The sequence below is a fragment of the Trichosurus vulpecula genome, chromosome 1, assembly GCF_011100635.1.
Source record: "Trichosurus vulpecula isolate mTriVul1 chromosome 1, mTriVul1.pri, whole genome shotgun sequence".
NCBI classification, from domain to species: Eukaryota; Metazoa; Chordata; class Mammalia; order Diprotodontia; family Phalangeridae; genus Trichosurus; species Trichosurus vulpecula.
Window position 1 is genome coordinate 506,459,586 of NC_050573.1, and position 14,471 is coordinate 506,474,056.

Genomic DNA, 14,471 nt, shown 5'->3' on the forward strand with positions numbered 1-14,471 from the left:
GATTCCTTTTTTGGTGACAAAGAAGATCAAATCATACAACCAGAAGAAGTCAACAAAATCAAAGAGCCTACAACAAAAGCCTCCAAGAAAGATATGAATTGGACTCAGGCCATGGAAGAGCTCAAAAAGGATTTGCAAAAGCAAATAAGAGAAGTAGAGGAAAAATTGGGAAGAGAAATGAGAATGATGCAAGAAAACCATGAAAAACAAGTCAATGACTTGCTAAAGGAGACCCCAAAAAATATTGAAGAAAATAACACCTTAAAGAATAGACTAACCCAAATGTCAAAAGAGCTCCAAAAGGCCAATGAGGAGAAGAATGCCCTGAAAGGCAGAATTAACCAAATGGAAAAGGAGGTTCAAAGGACCATGGAAGAAAATACTACCTTAAAAATGAGATTGGAGCAAGAGGAAGCTAGTGACTTTATGAGAAACCAAGATATTATAAAACAGAACCAAAGGAATGAAAAAATGAAAGATGGTGTGAAATATCTTATTGGAAAAACCACTGACCTGGAGAATAGATCCAGGAGAGATAATTTTAAAATTATTGGAGTACCTGAAAGCCATGATCAAAAGAAGAGCCTAGATATCATCTTTCAAGAAATTATCAAGGAGAACTGCCCTGATATTCTAGAACCAGAGGGTAAAATAGAAATTGAAAGAATCCACCCATCGCCTCCTGAAAAAGATCCCCAAAAGAAAACTCCTAGGAATATTGTCACCAAGTTCCAGAACTCCCAGATCAAGGAGAAAATATTGCAAGCAGCCAGAAAGAAATAATTTGAGGATTATGGAAACACAATCACGATAACACAAGATCTAGCAGCTTCTACATTAAGGGACCAAAGGGCTTGGAATATGATATTCTGGAGGGCAAAGGAGCTAGGATTAAAACCAAGAATCACCTACCAAGCAAGACTGAGTATCATCCTCCAAGGCAAAATAGAGGACTTCCAAGCTTTCTCAATGAAAAGACCAGAGCTGAAGAGAAAATTTGACTTTCAAATACAAGAACCAAGAGAAGCATGAAAAGGTAAAAAAGAAAGAGAATTCATAAGGGACTTACTAAAGTTGAACTGTTATGTTTACATTCCTACATGGAAAGATGATGTGTGTAATTCATGAGACCTTTCTCAGTTTTAGGGGAGTTGAAGAGAATATAGAGAGAGGGCACAGGATAAGTTGAATATGGAGGGATGATATCTAAAAAAATGAAATAAATTTGAAGAGTGAGAGAGGAATATATTGAGAGGGGGAGAAAGGGAGAGAGAGAATGGGGTAAATTATCTCACATAAAAGTGGCAAGAAAAAGCAGTTCTGTAGGAAGGTAAGAGGGGGCAGGTGAGGGGCAATGAGTGAATCTTACTCTCATTGGATTTGACTTGAGGAGGGAATAACATACACACTCAAATGGGTATCTTACTCCACAGGAAAGTAAGGGGAAGGGGATAAAAAAAGGGGGGGATGATAGAAGGGAGGGCAGATAGGGGAGGAGGTAATCAAAAGCATATACCTTTGAAAAGGGACAGGGTCAAGGGAGAAAATTGAATAAAGGGGGACAGGATAGGATGGAAGGAAATATAGTTAGCCTTTCACAACATGAACATTGTGGATGTGTTTTACATATTGATACATGTGTGATCTATGTTGAATATCTTGCATTCCCAGGGAGGGTGGGTGAAAAGGGAAGGGGGAGAGAATTTGGAACTCAAAGTTCTAAAAGCAGATGCTTAAAAAAATAAAAAAAAGGGTTTTTTTTTGCATGCAGCTGGGAAACAAGATATATAGGGAATGGGGCATAGAAATCTATCCTGCCCTACAAGAAAGTAAGGGGAAAGTGGATGGGGTAGGGGGAGCGGGGTGAAAGAGGATAGGGCTGACTGGGGAACGAGGCAATCAGAATATATGCCATCTTGGAGTGGGGGGGAGGGTAGAAATGGGGAGAAAATGTGTAACTCAAAATCTTGTGGAAATCAATGTTGAAAGCTAAAATATTAAATATTTAAAAAAACTCACAATAACATAAACACACAGAAAAAAAAGAGTGAATGTGCTAAAATTGACAACAATATGGAGTTATTGCATTGAGTTCAAGTGAATCTTGCAAAGCACATCAACCTTTGCATCACAAGCAATGGAAATCATATTGAAGATGTTATTTGTTAATATTCCATTTAAATAAAATGTTGTTGAAAATATGCATTTTTGCCTATGTGTCCAGACTTTAGGAACACCCTGTATGTATAATTAAAGTGAGATTGTAAACCCCTTAGAGTTGCTTTCCTTAGAAAAGCAGATCAAAGAATCTGTGCTAGCAGCCCTTCTGTGTGCTCGTCTTGTTGGTCTTACACCTCCACAGCAGCTGCTAGTCCCATTGTTGTTACGCAATCCTGGGAAGGAGGTGGTACCTCTACTTTTACAGTTGAGGAAGTTGAGGAACACAGAAGTTAAGGGCCTTGCTCACGGTCACACAGCTACCAAGTGATGATTTGAGCTTAGATCTTCCTGACTCCAGGCTTTTATTCTTTTCACTGTACTACCTTGCTTCCTAAATGACTTACCCAGGGTCATACAATAAGTATGTGAGGTAGTATTTTAATTTAGATTTTCCTGGTTCCAAGTCCAGGACTATCTATTACACCATCCAGATGCCTTAGCAAAAGCATATCCTATGATGCCATATTTTTTTGAGAGCAACCAGTGAAAACATATGACAGTTTGCATCTTATATGCACTTTTTCAGGGTCTCTGGTTTTGATAAATGGAACTTTGAAATTGCATTGAGCAATTGCTGCATAAACAAAGGGCCTGAAAAGAACCACTCCTAATTAAGGTTTTTTGTGCTATGTAAAAAAAATATTTTAGCCATGCGCTTGGGCTTCTAAAATTGGTATGTTGGATTGAATATATTCCTTTTTCTGAATACCTGAGCAGGAAGAGTAGGTATATGAATGTGCAATATTTAAAAGAAAATTACAATTTACTGCTTTTATGCTACGAAGAGACTGGTACTGTCCCTATTCACATTCCAAAACAGTGGTCCCAGTACTGTTTTACTCCCTGAGTGAAGTTAGAATGTAATAACCATCAACTGAGAATTAGGCCCTAGAGCTATAAAGTTGGGTTTTTTTTTATTACTACAGAGATATTATGTTTTTTCTCAATTCTGCATAGTAAAATCACCATAGTCCCTGGGGTATTTTGTCATTGCTCTAAGTTTGGCTCCCAAACAACTTATAATCTGTAGCTGGATTGGTTTTAGCGTGTATTAAAATGACTTTCGCCTTTTTTTTTTTTTTTTTGGCCTCTACATTCTGTTCAGAATACTTAGCCTCTCAGATCCCCATTTACCAAAATGACATTTTGGACCATTCTGTTTTTGACTATAGCTACCCATTATAATATAGCTTTATCACTAAAATCTATAATAAAGAAATCTTTATTTTAACGTGTAATAGTACTGTGAAATTAAGCGAGGACCCACTTTTTTAAAGTTAATTGGTTTAAGTTCCATTGGCAGTGACTTATTTTGTTGCTTTCCTTTTAATTGGAAATTTTGCTTTCCTTCCAAATACTTAGAATCATTTCCAGTAGAACAGCATTCTATTGAAATCTATTTTGTTTTCATATTATAAAGGGGAAAGACAGATAAATTGACTTCTTTTTTACCTGTTTTCTTTCTCTAGCTATTGACCTAAAAAATGGCTCTGGAGAATTATACCAAGGCCCTGCAAGGGGTTCTGCTGACACAGTCTTCACTCTTTCAGATGAAGACTTCATGGAGGTTGTTCTGGGCAAGCTTAACCCCCAAAAGGTAATGAATCCATCGGGTTGATTTGTTCACCATCACTTTTTCTAGCTATTATATCAGATTTTTAGATTAGATTAGAATTTCAAAATTAGTTTTTGGATTCTCATTTACAATTTAAATTAAGAAGAAAAGCATTCTTGTTCTGGATCAAAAGTATTAATAAACTTGAGCCATATATAACAGCTTAAGCTTAAGTCTAAATTTATGGTTAAAACTCAGATGTCACCTGTATATCCCCAGTAAATAAAAGACAATAAAAAAAAAACTATGACTAGGTTAAAACGTGTATAGGTACATATTGCTATGTATCAAGGGCCAAAATTTACCGTATAACAACATAAACATTTACTCTTGATAGCAATGACTACATTTATCTTCTATAGTTAAATATTTATTAGTAAACAGATATGATACAAATGTATATTGATTATTAATATTTTTAACAGAAATATTTTCTTTGGGGTAGCAATGCTCTTAAAGAATGGGCATGGCAAGAAAGTAACTTTAATTTTATAAAACATCTTTTTCCCAGGCAGTTTGGAAATGTTTTTGGTGCTGTTTTTGATTTAAATTTACAGGCATCTCCAGACTTGAGTAATTTGCAGAAAAGTTGGAGTAAAGAATTTTTCTAGAGGCATTAAGTCACTATTTCAAAAGATCAATCAAGTAAAATATAAAAAGCATTTGTTAAGCACCTACTATGTGCCAGGCACTATGCTAGGTTCTGGGAATACAAAGAGGTAATGAAGCCACCTCTGTTCTCAAAGGTTATTTGTAATCTCAAAGGTTATTGTAAGTATTTCCATGGCTAACAGAAAATACTCAGAATTTATCCTTTGGAAACAGTTCATTCCTTATATTTCTAGGACAGAGAATAAACTCCAGAAGATTTCCCTCTGCCACCACTTATTTGCTGAGACCAATGGCCTAGAAGGACCTTAAATTTTGCTTTTGAGATATTGTAGTTGGTGCTGGTATTGGGACTAGTAATGTGCCAATCCTTTTTCATTTTATATTGGTAGGATAATGAAATTTAGAACTTGATGAGACCTTAGAAATCACCTCTAATCTGTATATTATTTTCTTAGTAGTATAAAAACCATAATGAATAACTGCTACCATTTTACTGATGAAGGAATTGGAAACTAGAGTAGTGACCAGACACTTTATACAAGGTCTCAGTGCAACAGGACCTGGAGTTAGTAAGTATATGGGTTTGGATCTTGCCTCCTGGTTGTATAGCATAAGAACATGACAACCTTTCTAAACTTCCTCATCTGGAACATGAATCTAATAGTATGTACACTACAGGATCATTGTGAGAATAAAATGATATAGGAAAGCTGCTTTATGTTATTAGAGGAAGGAGCAGGGTTCTCAACACCACTACCCTGTAGGCTGCTATTTTAGCACACTTTTCTGTGGTACTTAGGAAGTTATGAAAATGAATTAATAACTTCAGTTAATCAGTAATGTACTTTTGTCATTGCTATCAGGTTTTTAAATACCGCTTAATTCAGTTCAATACTCTCACCATTTACAAAAGAATATTATAGGTAACAAACTAGAAATGACTTTAGACAATAAATGTTTTATCTTGCCTTATTTATGGAGGTATCTAGCTTTTAGGATGACTGTGAGGACTGTTGTGACATGATTTTCAACACTACACTGAGAATGCAGAAAATAATCACACAAATTTGGCTTAAAAAGCAGGGTGTAGGTGGGGCATCCCTTTATATTTTGTTTTGCTTTGTATTTTCTGTGTGCATGTGTCCATGAATTTAATAGATGGCTTGGAAACATTTGTATTCATTCATTGATGAGAAAAAAAAATCACTGCAAGATAGTTTCTCTTTTGTCTCAGAAACTAGTTCAACTGTTTTTCAGTTTAAATCATAAGCCTTTTAAAGTGACATGGATAAAATTGACATGCTCTTCTTTCCTCCTTTTCTTTCTGTATTTCAGGCCTTCTTTAGCGGCAAACTTCGGGTCAAAGGCAACATCATGCTGAGCCAGAAGCTAGAGATGATTCTTAAAGATTATGCCAAGCTTTGAAGGGTCCATCAGTGAGAAAAACTGAGATTTCTTTCCACCAAAGCCTTTGTGATTATATGGCAGAAGTCTTCAAAACTAAGTTGGTGGGAAGACATTTAACAGTTTCATAACAGATAGGACTTTACTCAAGTTTTAATTTTCTACTGATTTGTCATTTGATTGTTAACAGTTTCTGGAAATGGATTTGAAGGTGCATTGCATAAATTGAATGCTTCTCTTCTTAGGTCTGCATTTCTTCATAACATTAACTTTTCACCTTAATAGGGTCTCTCTATGGCTTAAAATAATGTTTATATTGAAAGAAAAATTAAATCATTTAAGAAAACCTTTTTGCACATTGTTTCTGCATTGTTATTTTCTATTCCCTGGTTACAGGGCATTTCATTTTCATTTGAAACTCAGTCCTTATATACTTGCATAATCCATAACAAAACTGGTCTCAAGGTAGAATAAATAATGAGGTACTTTGGTGAGACCTGCTCTGTCCGTGAATTTCCTCCATAATCACTGGAAATTCTTTATTTTGTCAAACTAACTGAAATTACACTGTTTATCTTAGATAGAGCCTTTTTGTTGTTGTTTAATCCTCTTTAAAGTGCAGATTCTATTGTTCTCTTAGGAAATATTTTTTTCTGCTTAGGCCTTGGGTCCTAAGGTGCTAAGTAAACTGTGTATCAATAATAAATTAAGACTCATGCATATTCTTTAGTCATGGATACCCATGATAGGGATAGGCTAAATGCACTAAGGCCTTTTTGGTTGGGGGTAAAGGAGTTGGGAGGGAGAGTCTTACCTGAATCAGTATCAAGGAAGGAGGGTCATTCTTTGGATTTGGTGGACTACTTATTTCCAGTGGGAAATAGTGGCTTGAATGTATCCCTCCTAAAGCAGGGTCTTGGAAACCTACACCTCTTTGTACTTGCTGAATATTTTTTAAAATATACGTTTGCTTAGTGTTTGTTTATATTTAGTAAAATGTGGGGTTTTTGTTTGTTTTTGCCACTTTGATTCAATCCCTCCAGATCAAGAACTTGCATTTGCAATCACTTGAGGAGAATGAAATATACTGTGGCTTACGAAGCGGAGGGATAGTAGCATTGAAGTAAAAATGGATGAGTTGCTTCTATTACTGGGGTGGCCTGTCATCAATCCTTAACATTTGGTGTCATAGGAATTGTGGCCCGTGTGTGTATGATGACTTCCACCTGTGGGATGGGTTAGAAGCCTTGCCAGACCCGTGCTCTCAAGGCAGGGAGAAAGGTGATAAAAAAAAACACCCACCTATTCCTTGACTATTGTATTGAAAGCCTGCCACTGAATTAACAAAAGTAAAATTTAATTATGCTCATCTAGTTTCCACTGAAGAAAGAAGGGGCAATTAATGAATGTTGTGAAGGCCCATTCCCTCTATCACTTCTGAATGGGCAATAGGATTGTTACCCTAATTTAACCTGGAAAAAGGCTGTAGAATGGAATAAAGATAATTTTCTCCATGTTGGCTCCCTCTTGTTATTGTTGTCCCTATCCCAGACCTAGCCTTACGAAAGATTGGGACCTATAGAGTATATCTAATTATTAGCCCAAATTGTAAATTGGAAGTGATTAAGAAGTATTCTGGGAAGAAAATAAACTAACTGTAGGCTAAATAATGCCATAGGATAAGGCTTCAGAAACTTGACCAGTTCTTTTGGGGCACTAGTCACTGATTTGTTTAATGAGACCAAATTCCATAAATTTCAGGAAATAGCAGAGGGGCAAATTATCCAAAGGCCTCCTGTTTATGTAATCAAGATGGGAGACCTATATCTCTGTTCCAGTGGTTAGGCATGACTCAGGCAGGCTTGACCCTCTACAGGTAAGTTTCCAGCCTGTCCTGTATTTGTTTGGAAGAAGGAATAGGGAAGATATTCCTTATCTGAAGGAGTGAGAATTTCTCAATTTTGTTTTATAGTATGAACCAGCTACTATCACCGCATGACCAACCTGCTTAGAGGAGGGTGTCCATTCAAAAAGGAGGAAAAACAGGAGGCTCAAGGAATATTAAAACATGGACTTGATAAGGAGTTGAAAGACCAATCCTTTAGCACCCTGGTTAAGAAATAGTAGAAGAAAGAAGAGGTGGTGGGACCTTTGGACCTGGTTTCTTTTCCACTACCACTAACTCCACTGTACTCTCACCTGATTGAATCTAAATGTTTTCAGGAGTGAGACTAAACTTGTTTGATTCTTTCCATTGCATGAAAAAAGGACCAGAGACTCTATGTCCAGGTGAATGTATTGGGTAGAAAGACAGATCTGTGAGCTGTAGGAAGTCAGGTGACTTATTCCTGGGAACTCTATTCAGATTAGTCATGAAAACCCTGTGGAGATGGGATGTTTGGGAGAAGTCACCACTGGGAGAAAAGACTACTCTTCAGATGAAGATGAGAGGATGATAGTTTGTTCCCCATCATAGTGATATGTCAACATGAAGCAATAATGGAGATGAAATTGTTGGGTTGGATGGGGGGGAGGTGATCTCAGTTCAGGCTGCTGTTTTCATCTGCCTTGCCCATTTCATTTGGGGGAATAAAGGCCCTCAGTCTGCCCAAATTATCCCAAATTACTAACATCAAGTACTGATATAAAGCTAGGGTTATTGCTGAGCAACTTTCACAGTAGACATACTCTCCAGCAGGGTGGCTTTAACCAGGGCCCAGTAGCATCAGCACCTTCCATGAAATGGTCACTGACTTCCCCCTGCCATTGTCATTTCTGGCCACCTCAATCAATCAGTAAACATTTATTAAGTGCCTACTATTTTCCAGACACTGTGATAAACTCTGGAGATATACAAAGAGTCAAATGACAGTCCTTGCCTACAATGAAGTCACATCTAATGGGGGAGATAGTATGCAAGCAAATATATACAAAGCAAGCTACATATAAGATGAATAAGAAACAGTTAACAGAAGGAAAGCACTAGAATTAAGAGAGGTTGGCAAAGGCTTCCAGCAAAAACAATGTAGTTGGGACTTAATGGAAACCAGGGAAGCTAGTAAGTGGAGATGAAGTGAAGAACATTCCAGGGATGGGAACAGCCAGAGAAAGTACTCAGAGCCAAGAGATGGAGTGTCTTGTTTATGGAACAGCCAGTAGTCGGTGTCACTGGATCAAGGAGTACATATCAGGGGAGAAGATTACAAAGGTAGGAGGGAGCCGGGTTATGAAGGGCTTTGAATGCTAAACAGAATTCTGTATTTGATCCTGCCAGCAACAGGGAGACTACTGGAGTTTATCAAGCAGTGGTGTGATGAGTGGTATGATGATTGGACCTTCGCGTTAGGCAAACCACTTTAGTGGCTGAATGGAGGATGGATTGAGTTGGGGAGAGATCAAAGGCAGGCAGACCCACCAGCAGGCTATTGCAATAGTCTAAGAATTAGGTGATGAAGGCCTCCACTAGAGTGCTGGCAGTATCAGAGAAGAGAAGGGGGCAAATACGAGTGATGCTACAAAGGTGAACTCGACAGGCTTTGTCAGCAACTTGTATATGGGGGGAGGAAGGGGTGAGAGATCCAGGATGTGATCTGGGTTGTGATCCTGAGAGACTGGGAGGATGGTGTTGCCCTCTACAATAAAAGGAAAGAAAGGAGGGAGGGAGGGAGGACTTAGGGGGAAAGATAATGAATTGTCCCTTACACATGTTTAGTTTAAGATGTCTACCTAACATTCAGTTTGAGATGTCTGAAAGGCATCTAGAGATTCCAGATTGGAGGTCATTAGAATCTGGGCCTGGATAGGTAGATCTGACAACCATAAGTATAGAGATGATAAATCCATGGGAGCTGATGAGATCACTAAGTGCAGTAGTGTAGAGGGAGAAGAAAAGAGGGCCTAGGACTAAACCCTGAGGGACACCTACAGTTAGAGGGTGTGCTCCAGATGAGGATCCAGCAAAAGAGACTGAGGAATAATTAGAGAGGAAGAAGATCCAGGAGAGAGTGATGTCCTGAAAGCCTAGAAAGAAGAGAGTATCAAAGAGGAGAGGGTATTCAGTAGGGTCAAAAGCTGTCAGCGCTTCTTAGACTGTAGTTCGCGACCCCATATGGGGTCCCACAGTTAAACAAGTGCTGAAAGGGTCATGAGTGGAAAAAGTTTAAGAAACCCTGACTAGATCACTGGTAACTTTGAAGAGAGTAGTTTTGGCAGAATGATAAGGTCAGAAGTTGGATTGTAAGGAATTGAGAGAATAGAGTGGGGAAAAAAGAAAGTAGAGGCGCCTGTATGCCTCCTTGGAAAGATCTGGACACTGAACCATCTTGTTGTTTGAGTTCAGAATTACTCTGTCCCTTGTTGGCTTCTCTGTGACAACTCTTTTGCCATGCTCCACAAAAGTTAACTGTTTAGTCCTTACAGGAAGGGGGACCTGAATAGTCTTCTCTCAGTTTGACTTGTTACAAACCTCACCGAATGGTCAAGAACCTGGAGAATCAATGGTTGGGCCACCAAGGGAGTCCCTTTGTTGGGACAAGTTCAGTGGTAAAACTTTGCTAATGTAGTCAATTGTTTGTTTTGGTGGGCTATGTTGGCACCCGTTAATGACCAAATATTCAGTCAAATAGGATGATGACACTGTGGATAGATCCCCTCCTTTTCGACATCTGTTGTGGGAACAACATTTGTTAGAGACCCCAGTGCACAGGCTAAGCTAGTTTTTCACCTCTAAAAGCAAAGAAGTTGTGATACAGAGGGTTGAGGTTTGAGATGTTTACATAGATTCTTGGTGTCCTAGACTTAGTTAGACATGGCAGATATCCCACAGTGATGTGAGTCACCACACCTTTGACTAGGCATGCTTCTGTGTAGAGGAAAGGTTGGGGGAGGCATTACATTTACCTGAACCTAAAGGTGTACCTTACTGAGTTTCCTTTCTGTGTTATGGCTAAGTAAATCTCCTATTGTTAACTGTTAGAGGATGAGGCATGTTTCATTTCATTCCAATCTCAAACCTAAACTCTCAGACCTGCCCATGTCAGGAAAGGCCTACAACATTTTGGTACAGAAAGCAAGACTGGATCAAAATGTCACAGTGGCTCAGATGGTGGTTGATGTGAGAGAAGAGCAATGCATATATGGACAATCAAAATGATCCATTTTTATATTTTATATTGCTCTTTATCTCTTGTTTGGTCATAAAGTGATATTCTCAAAGCACCTGTCACACCTTAGCTCAGTAAACATCAATAGCTCCCTATTACCTCTAGGATCAAATATAAATTCCTCTAGAATTTAAGGCTTTTTGAAGCCTAGTTCCAGCCTATATTTCCACCCTTATGCTGTACTTCTCTTTATGCTCTATTGTCCAGCCAAACTGGCTTTTTTGCTGTTTTTCACATGTAACATTCCACCTGCCATCTGCACAAATTATCCCCCATTCCTTTTCACATTTGCCTCTTAGAATTCCTAATTTCCTTCAAAGTTCAGCCCCAGTATCACCTTTGCATGGGACCTTTTCTGACACTGCCAGCGACTAGTGCCTCCCCTTTTCAGTACCTTGTACTTTGTATATATTTCTATAGTACACATCTTCCTCAGTAGAGTGAAAGCAAACTCCCTGAGAACCAGGCCTGTTTCACAATAGCTTTTGGCATGGTGCTTGGAGCTTAGTAAATGCTTAAAAAATGTTTCTTGATTGATTTATTGGTTGAGTATGAATCTGCTCATTCATTCATTCTTCAACAAACATTTTTAAACAATGCCCTGTGTAGGAAGCACTTGGGGGATGTGAAAATTTTAGATAGAATAGTTCCTGCACCCGTATAGTTTAGTAAGGGTATAGGATACAAACATGGGTAACTATTAATTCACAACATTACATTATGAGTGCCTTAGAGTAGCAAAAACAAAGTGCTTTGTAAAGTTAGTTGCACTTATGAAAAGAGATTTTAATGAGGGATTTAACAAAGGGAATTTAACATAATTTTAACAAAGGGAAAGCATAGAATGGTGATGGGGAAGGAGAATTTGGGGTCATATGGAACTGTTGAGGGTCACAGACCTGGGTGGTATAATAATGATGATGATAACCCACATTTATTGTTAGTATTTTAAGGTGTAAAAAGAGCTTTCTTCAAAGCATCCCTCTGAGTAAATAGGTACTACAATTATAACTCCCAGTTTACTGGAAAGGAAACTACGAGAGGCTCAGAAATGTTACGTAACTTGCTCAAGATCACACAGCTACTTAGTGCCAGAACTGGGATTTGAACTCAGATCTTCAGACTCATCAACCAGTGCTCTTTTGCTATGCCTTGCTTCATTAAAGGCAGGCTTTTGACATAAAAGTGTGGCACAAAGCACTGGGAGCCCAAGAATATGTCTAAAGGTTATGCAAGATTGTCCAAGAGATTGGTGATGCTTCTAGAATGGGAGAATAATAACTGTAGCTAGTATTTATATAGGGTGTTAAGATTTGCAAAGTTCTTTACATATATTCATCCTGATCACAACAGGCCTATGAGGCAGGGGCTATAATTATCCCCGTATCATTGATGAGAACAAAGATCCATTAAATATTTAGTAAGAATAACTTATTGTTATATCAGTTAAATTAAAAGTCACTGTTTTCTTTCAGCAATGCCCTTTATGACAGTACTTACTGCTGTTCATGCAGAGATTTAGACAGCTTTTTGTCTTTTTCAGAAAATAGACTGTTAAATTGAAGTCCATCATAGACTATTCAGAATGATGGATGAAAAACTAGGAACTTAGAACTCAGACTCATGATGTTGTATATCAGTTAATTTCAGTTGGATTTTCAGCTATAGGGATTATTTGGAAGCATGTTTTTTTCTCAAATTATTTCTAGAACAATCAGGAGGAAACAAGATGGCCCAAGTGATATGGTTGGCAGGGATAGGTAGCGCAGGACATAGAGAGCTGGGCCTAGAGTCAGGAAGACTCGTCTTCCTGAGTTCAAATCTGACCTCAGACATTTACCAGCTGTGTGACCCTGGGCAAGTCACTTTACCCTGTTTGCCTCAGTTTCCTCATCTGTCAAATAAACTGGAGAAGGAAATGGCAAACTACTCCAGTATCTTTGCCAAGAAAACCCCAGATGGGGTCGTGAAGAGTTGGATGTGACTGAAAAGTAACTGAACAACTAAAGAAATATGGTTAGGGAAGAAATTTGTTATATACTACATAGTTACCCACAATTTGTATTTGGTGACAACTCTTTCTGAAGCAGTTTTAGATTTTTGGTAGACTGATGAAATTAAAAAGTAAAAGTATGTTAAAGCATGCAGACTAAAATAAGATTCTTGATTTCAAACATATGAGATCTGTTTGCTGTTGAAGAGGAACTGATTTGAGTAACAGAGTCCAGATTTTGATTCCTTCTGAATCAATTGATAGATTAATAGCTACATGAGAAAACTCCTCTCTACATGAAGGGCATAGTTATGTAATATTGAAAATCCTTTAAAGTTGAAAAGCATTCTCTGAATAGTAAGTACACTATCTCAGCCCAAAGCAGATGTCTAAATTAAGGTATGGACAAAATAATCTATACCGAAATCCAGAAAAAGGCAAAATAAAAAACATGAGATTTTAACAAAGGAAAAAAAGACCTCTTATATTGCTGTTATGAGTGCACAAACTGTATAGCAGAATTCAAAATATACTTTGTTATCTATAGCTCACTAACTTAGCAGTCTAAACTATTTGGAACACATCCAAGAAATCAAGAAGGAAGTCAAAAACACCTCTGAACATTCAAAGCAGACACCATAGAGTCCTAGCACTCATGCTAGCATACTTTACCCTGAGAACCACCCTCTAGGCCCATTCTGACACTTAATCCACGCACAATTAAAAAACCAAACAAACCAGGGATATCTGATTTTCCAGATTAAAAGCAAGAAAGTAGAAGGTGTAGGGGTACGAAAAGCAAGTAAGCTGATAGTGAAGGAGGAAACTCGACATTTATAAAAAGCAAACACCGTCTAGAGCAATTTAATATAGAAATAACCACTCTCCACATCAGTACTGAGACATCACTTGATTAAAACTTTGTGGTCATTGATATTCTGATGAGTGTTGAAGCTGAGTCATCAATAAAAGTCTCAATATACCCTGATATTTTAGGGAAATAAAGTTTTCATGCCAAAAAGGTTCACTTACATATACTTAGCATTCTCCAGCCATATCAATTGGTGAGGTGTTAATTGACCTCCTCCTTGTTGTCTTAGCCCGACTTAACATTTGCTATACAGTGTGATGAAAAGAGCATTGCATTTAAAGACCTAGGCTTGAATCCAAGCTCTTGCTAGTTACTCCATGTGTGATCTTAAACAATTTAACTAACTTCTCTAAGCCTCAGTTTCCTAATCTGTGGGATTAGGATTTTGTACTAAATCATCTCCAAGGTCCCTTATAATTCTTATGATTTTATCATGGAGGTACCTTCTCCCTCATCTGCATCAATGACCCTCATGCCAATTCATAACCACAAGATATTAGAGCTAGAAGGAACCTCAAAAGTCATGAAGAAGCTGAGATCTGAAACAAGTTAAATGATTGTTCCAAATTCACACAGGTGAATTTCTTGAGTTGC

At 37.9% G+C, this 14,471-nt stretch overlaps 1 protein-coding gene across 1 annotated transcript in view; it reads left to right on the top strand.

The window, feature by feature from the left end:
- HSD17B4 (hydroxysteroid 17-beta dehydrogenase 4) overlaps positions 1–7,365 on the top strand; it is a 143,558-nt gene extending 136,193 nt beyond the window's left edge. The window contains exons 23-24 of the mRNA XM_036740782.1: positions 3,690–3,817; positions 5,783–7,365. Coding sequence (XP_036596677.1) covers positions 3,690–3,817; positions 5,783–5,872 — 218 coding nt within the window. The 3' untranslated portion in view covers positions 5,873–7,365. The remainder of the gene's footprint in view (positions 1–3,689; positions 3,818–5,782) is intronic.
- The last annotated feature ends 7,106 nt before the right edge of the window (positions 7,366–14,471 follow it).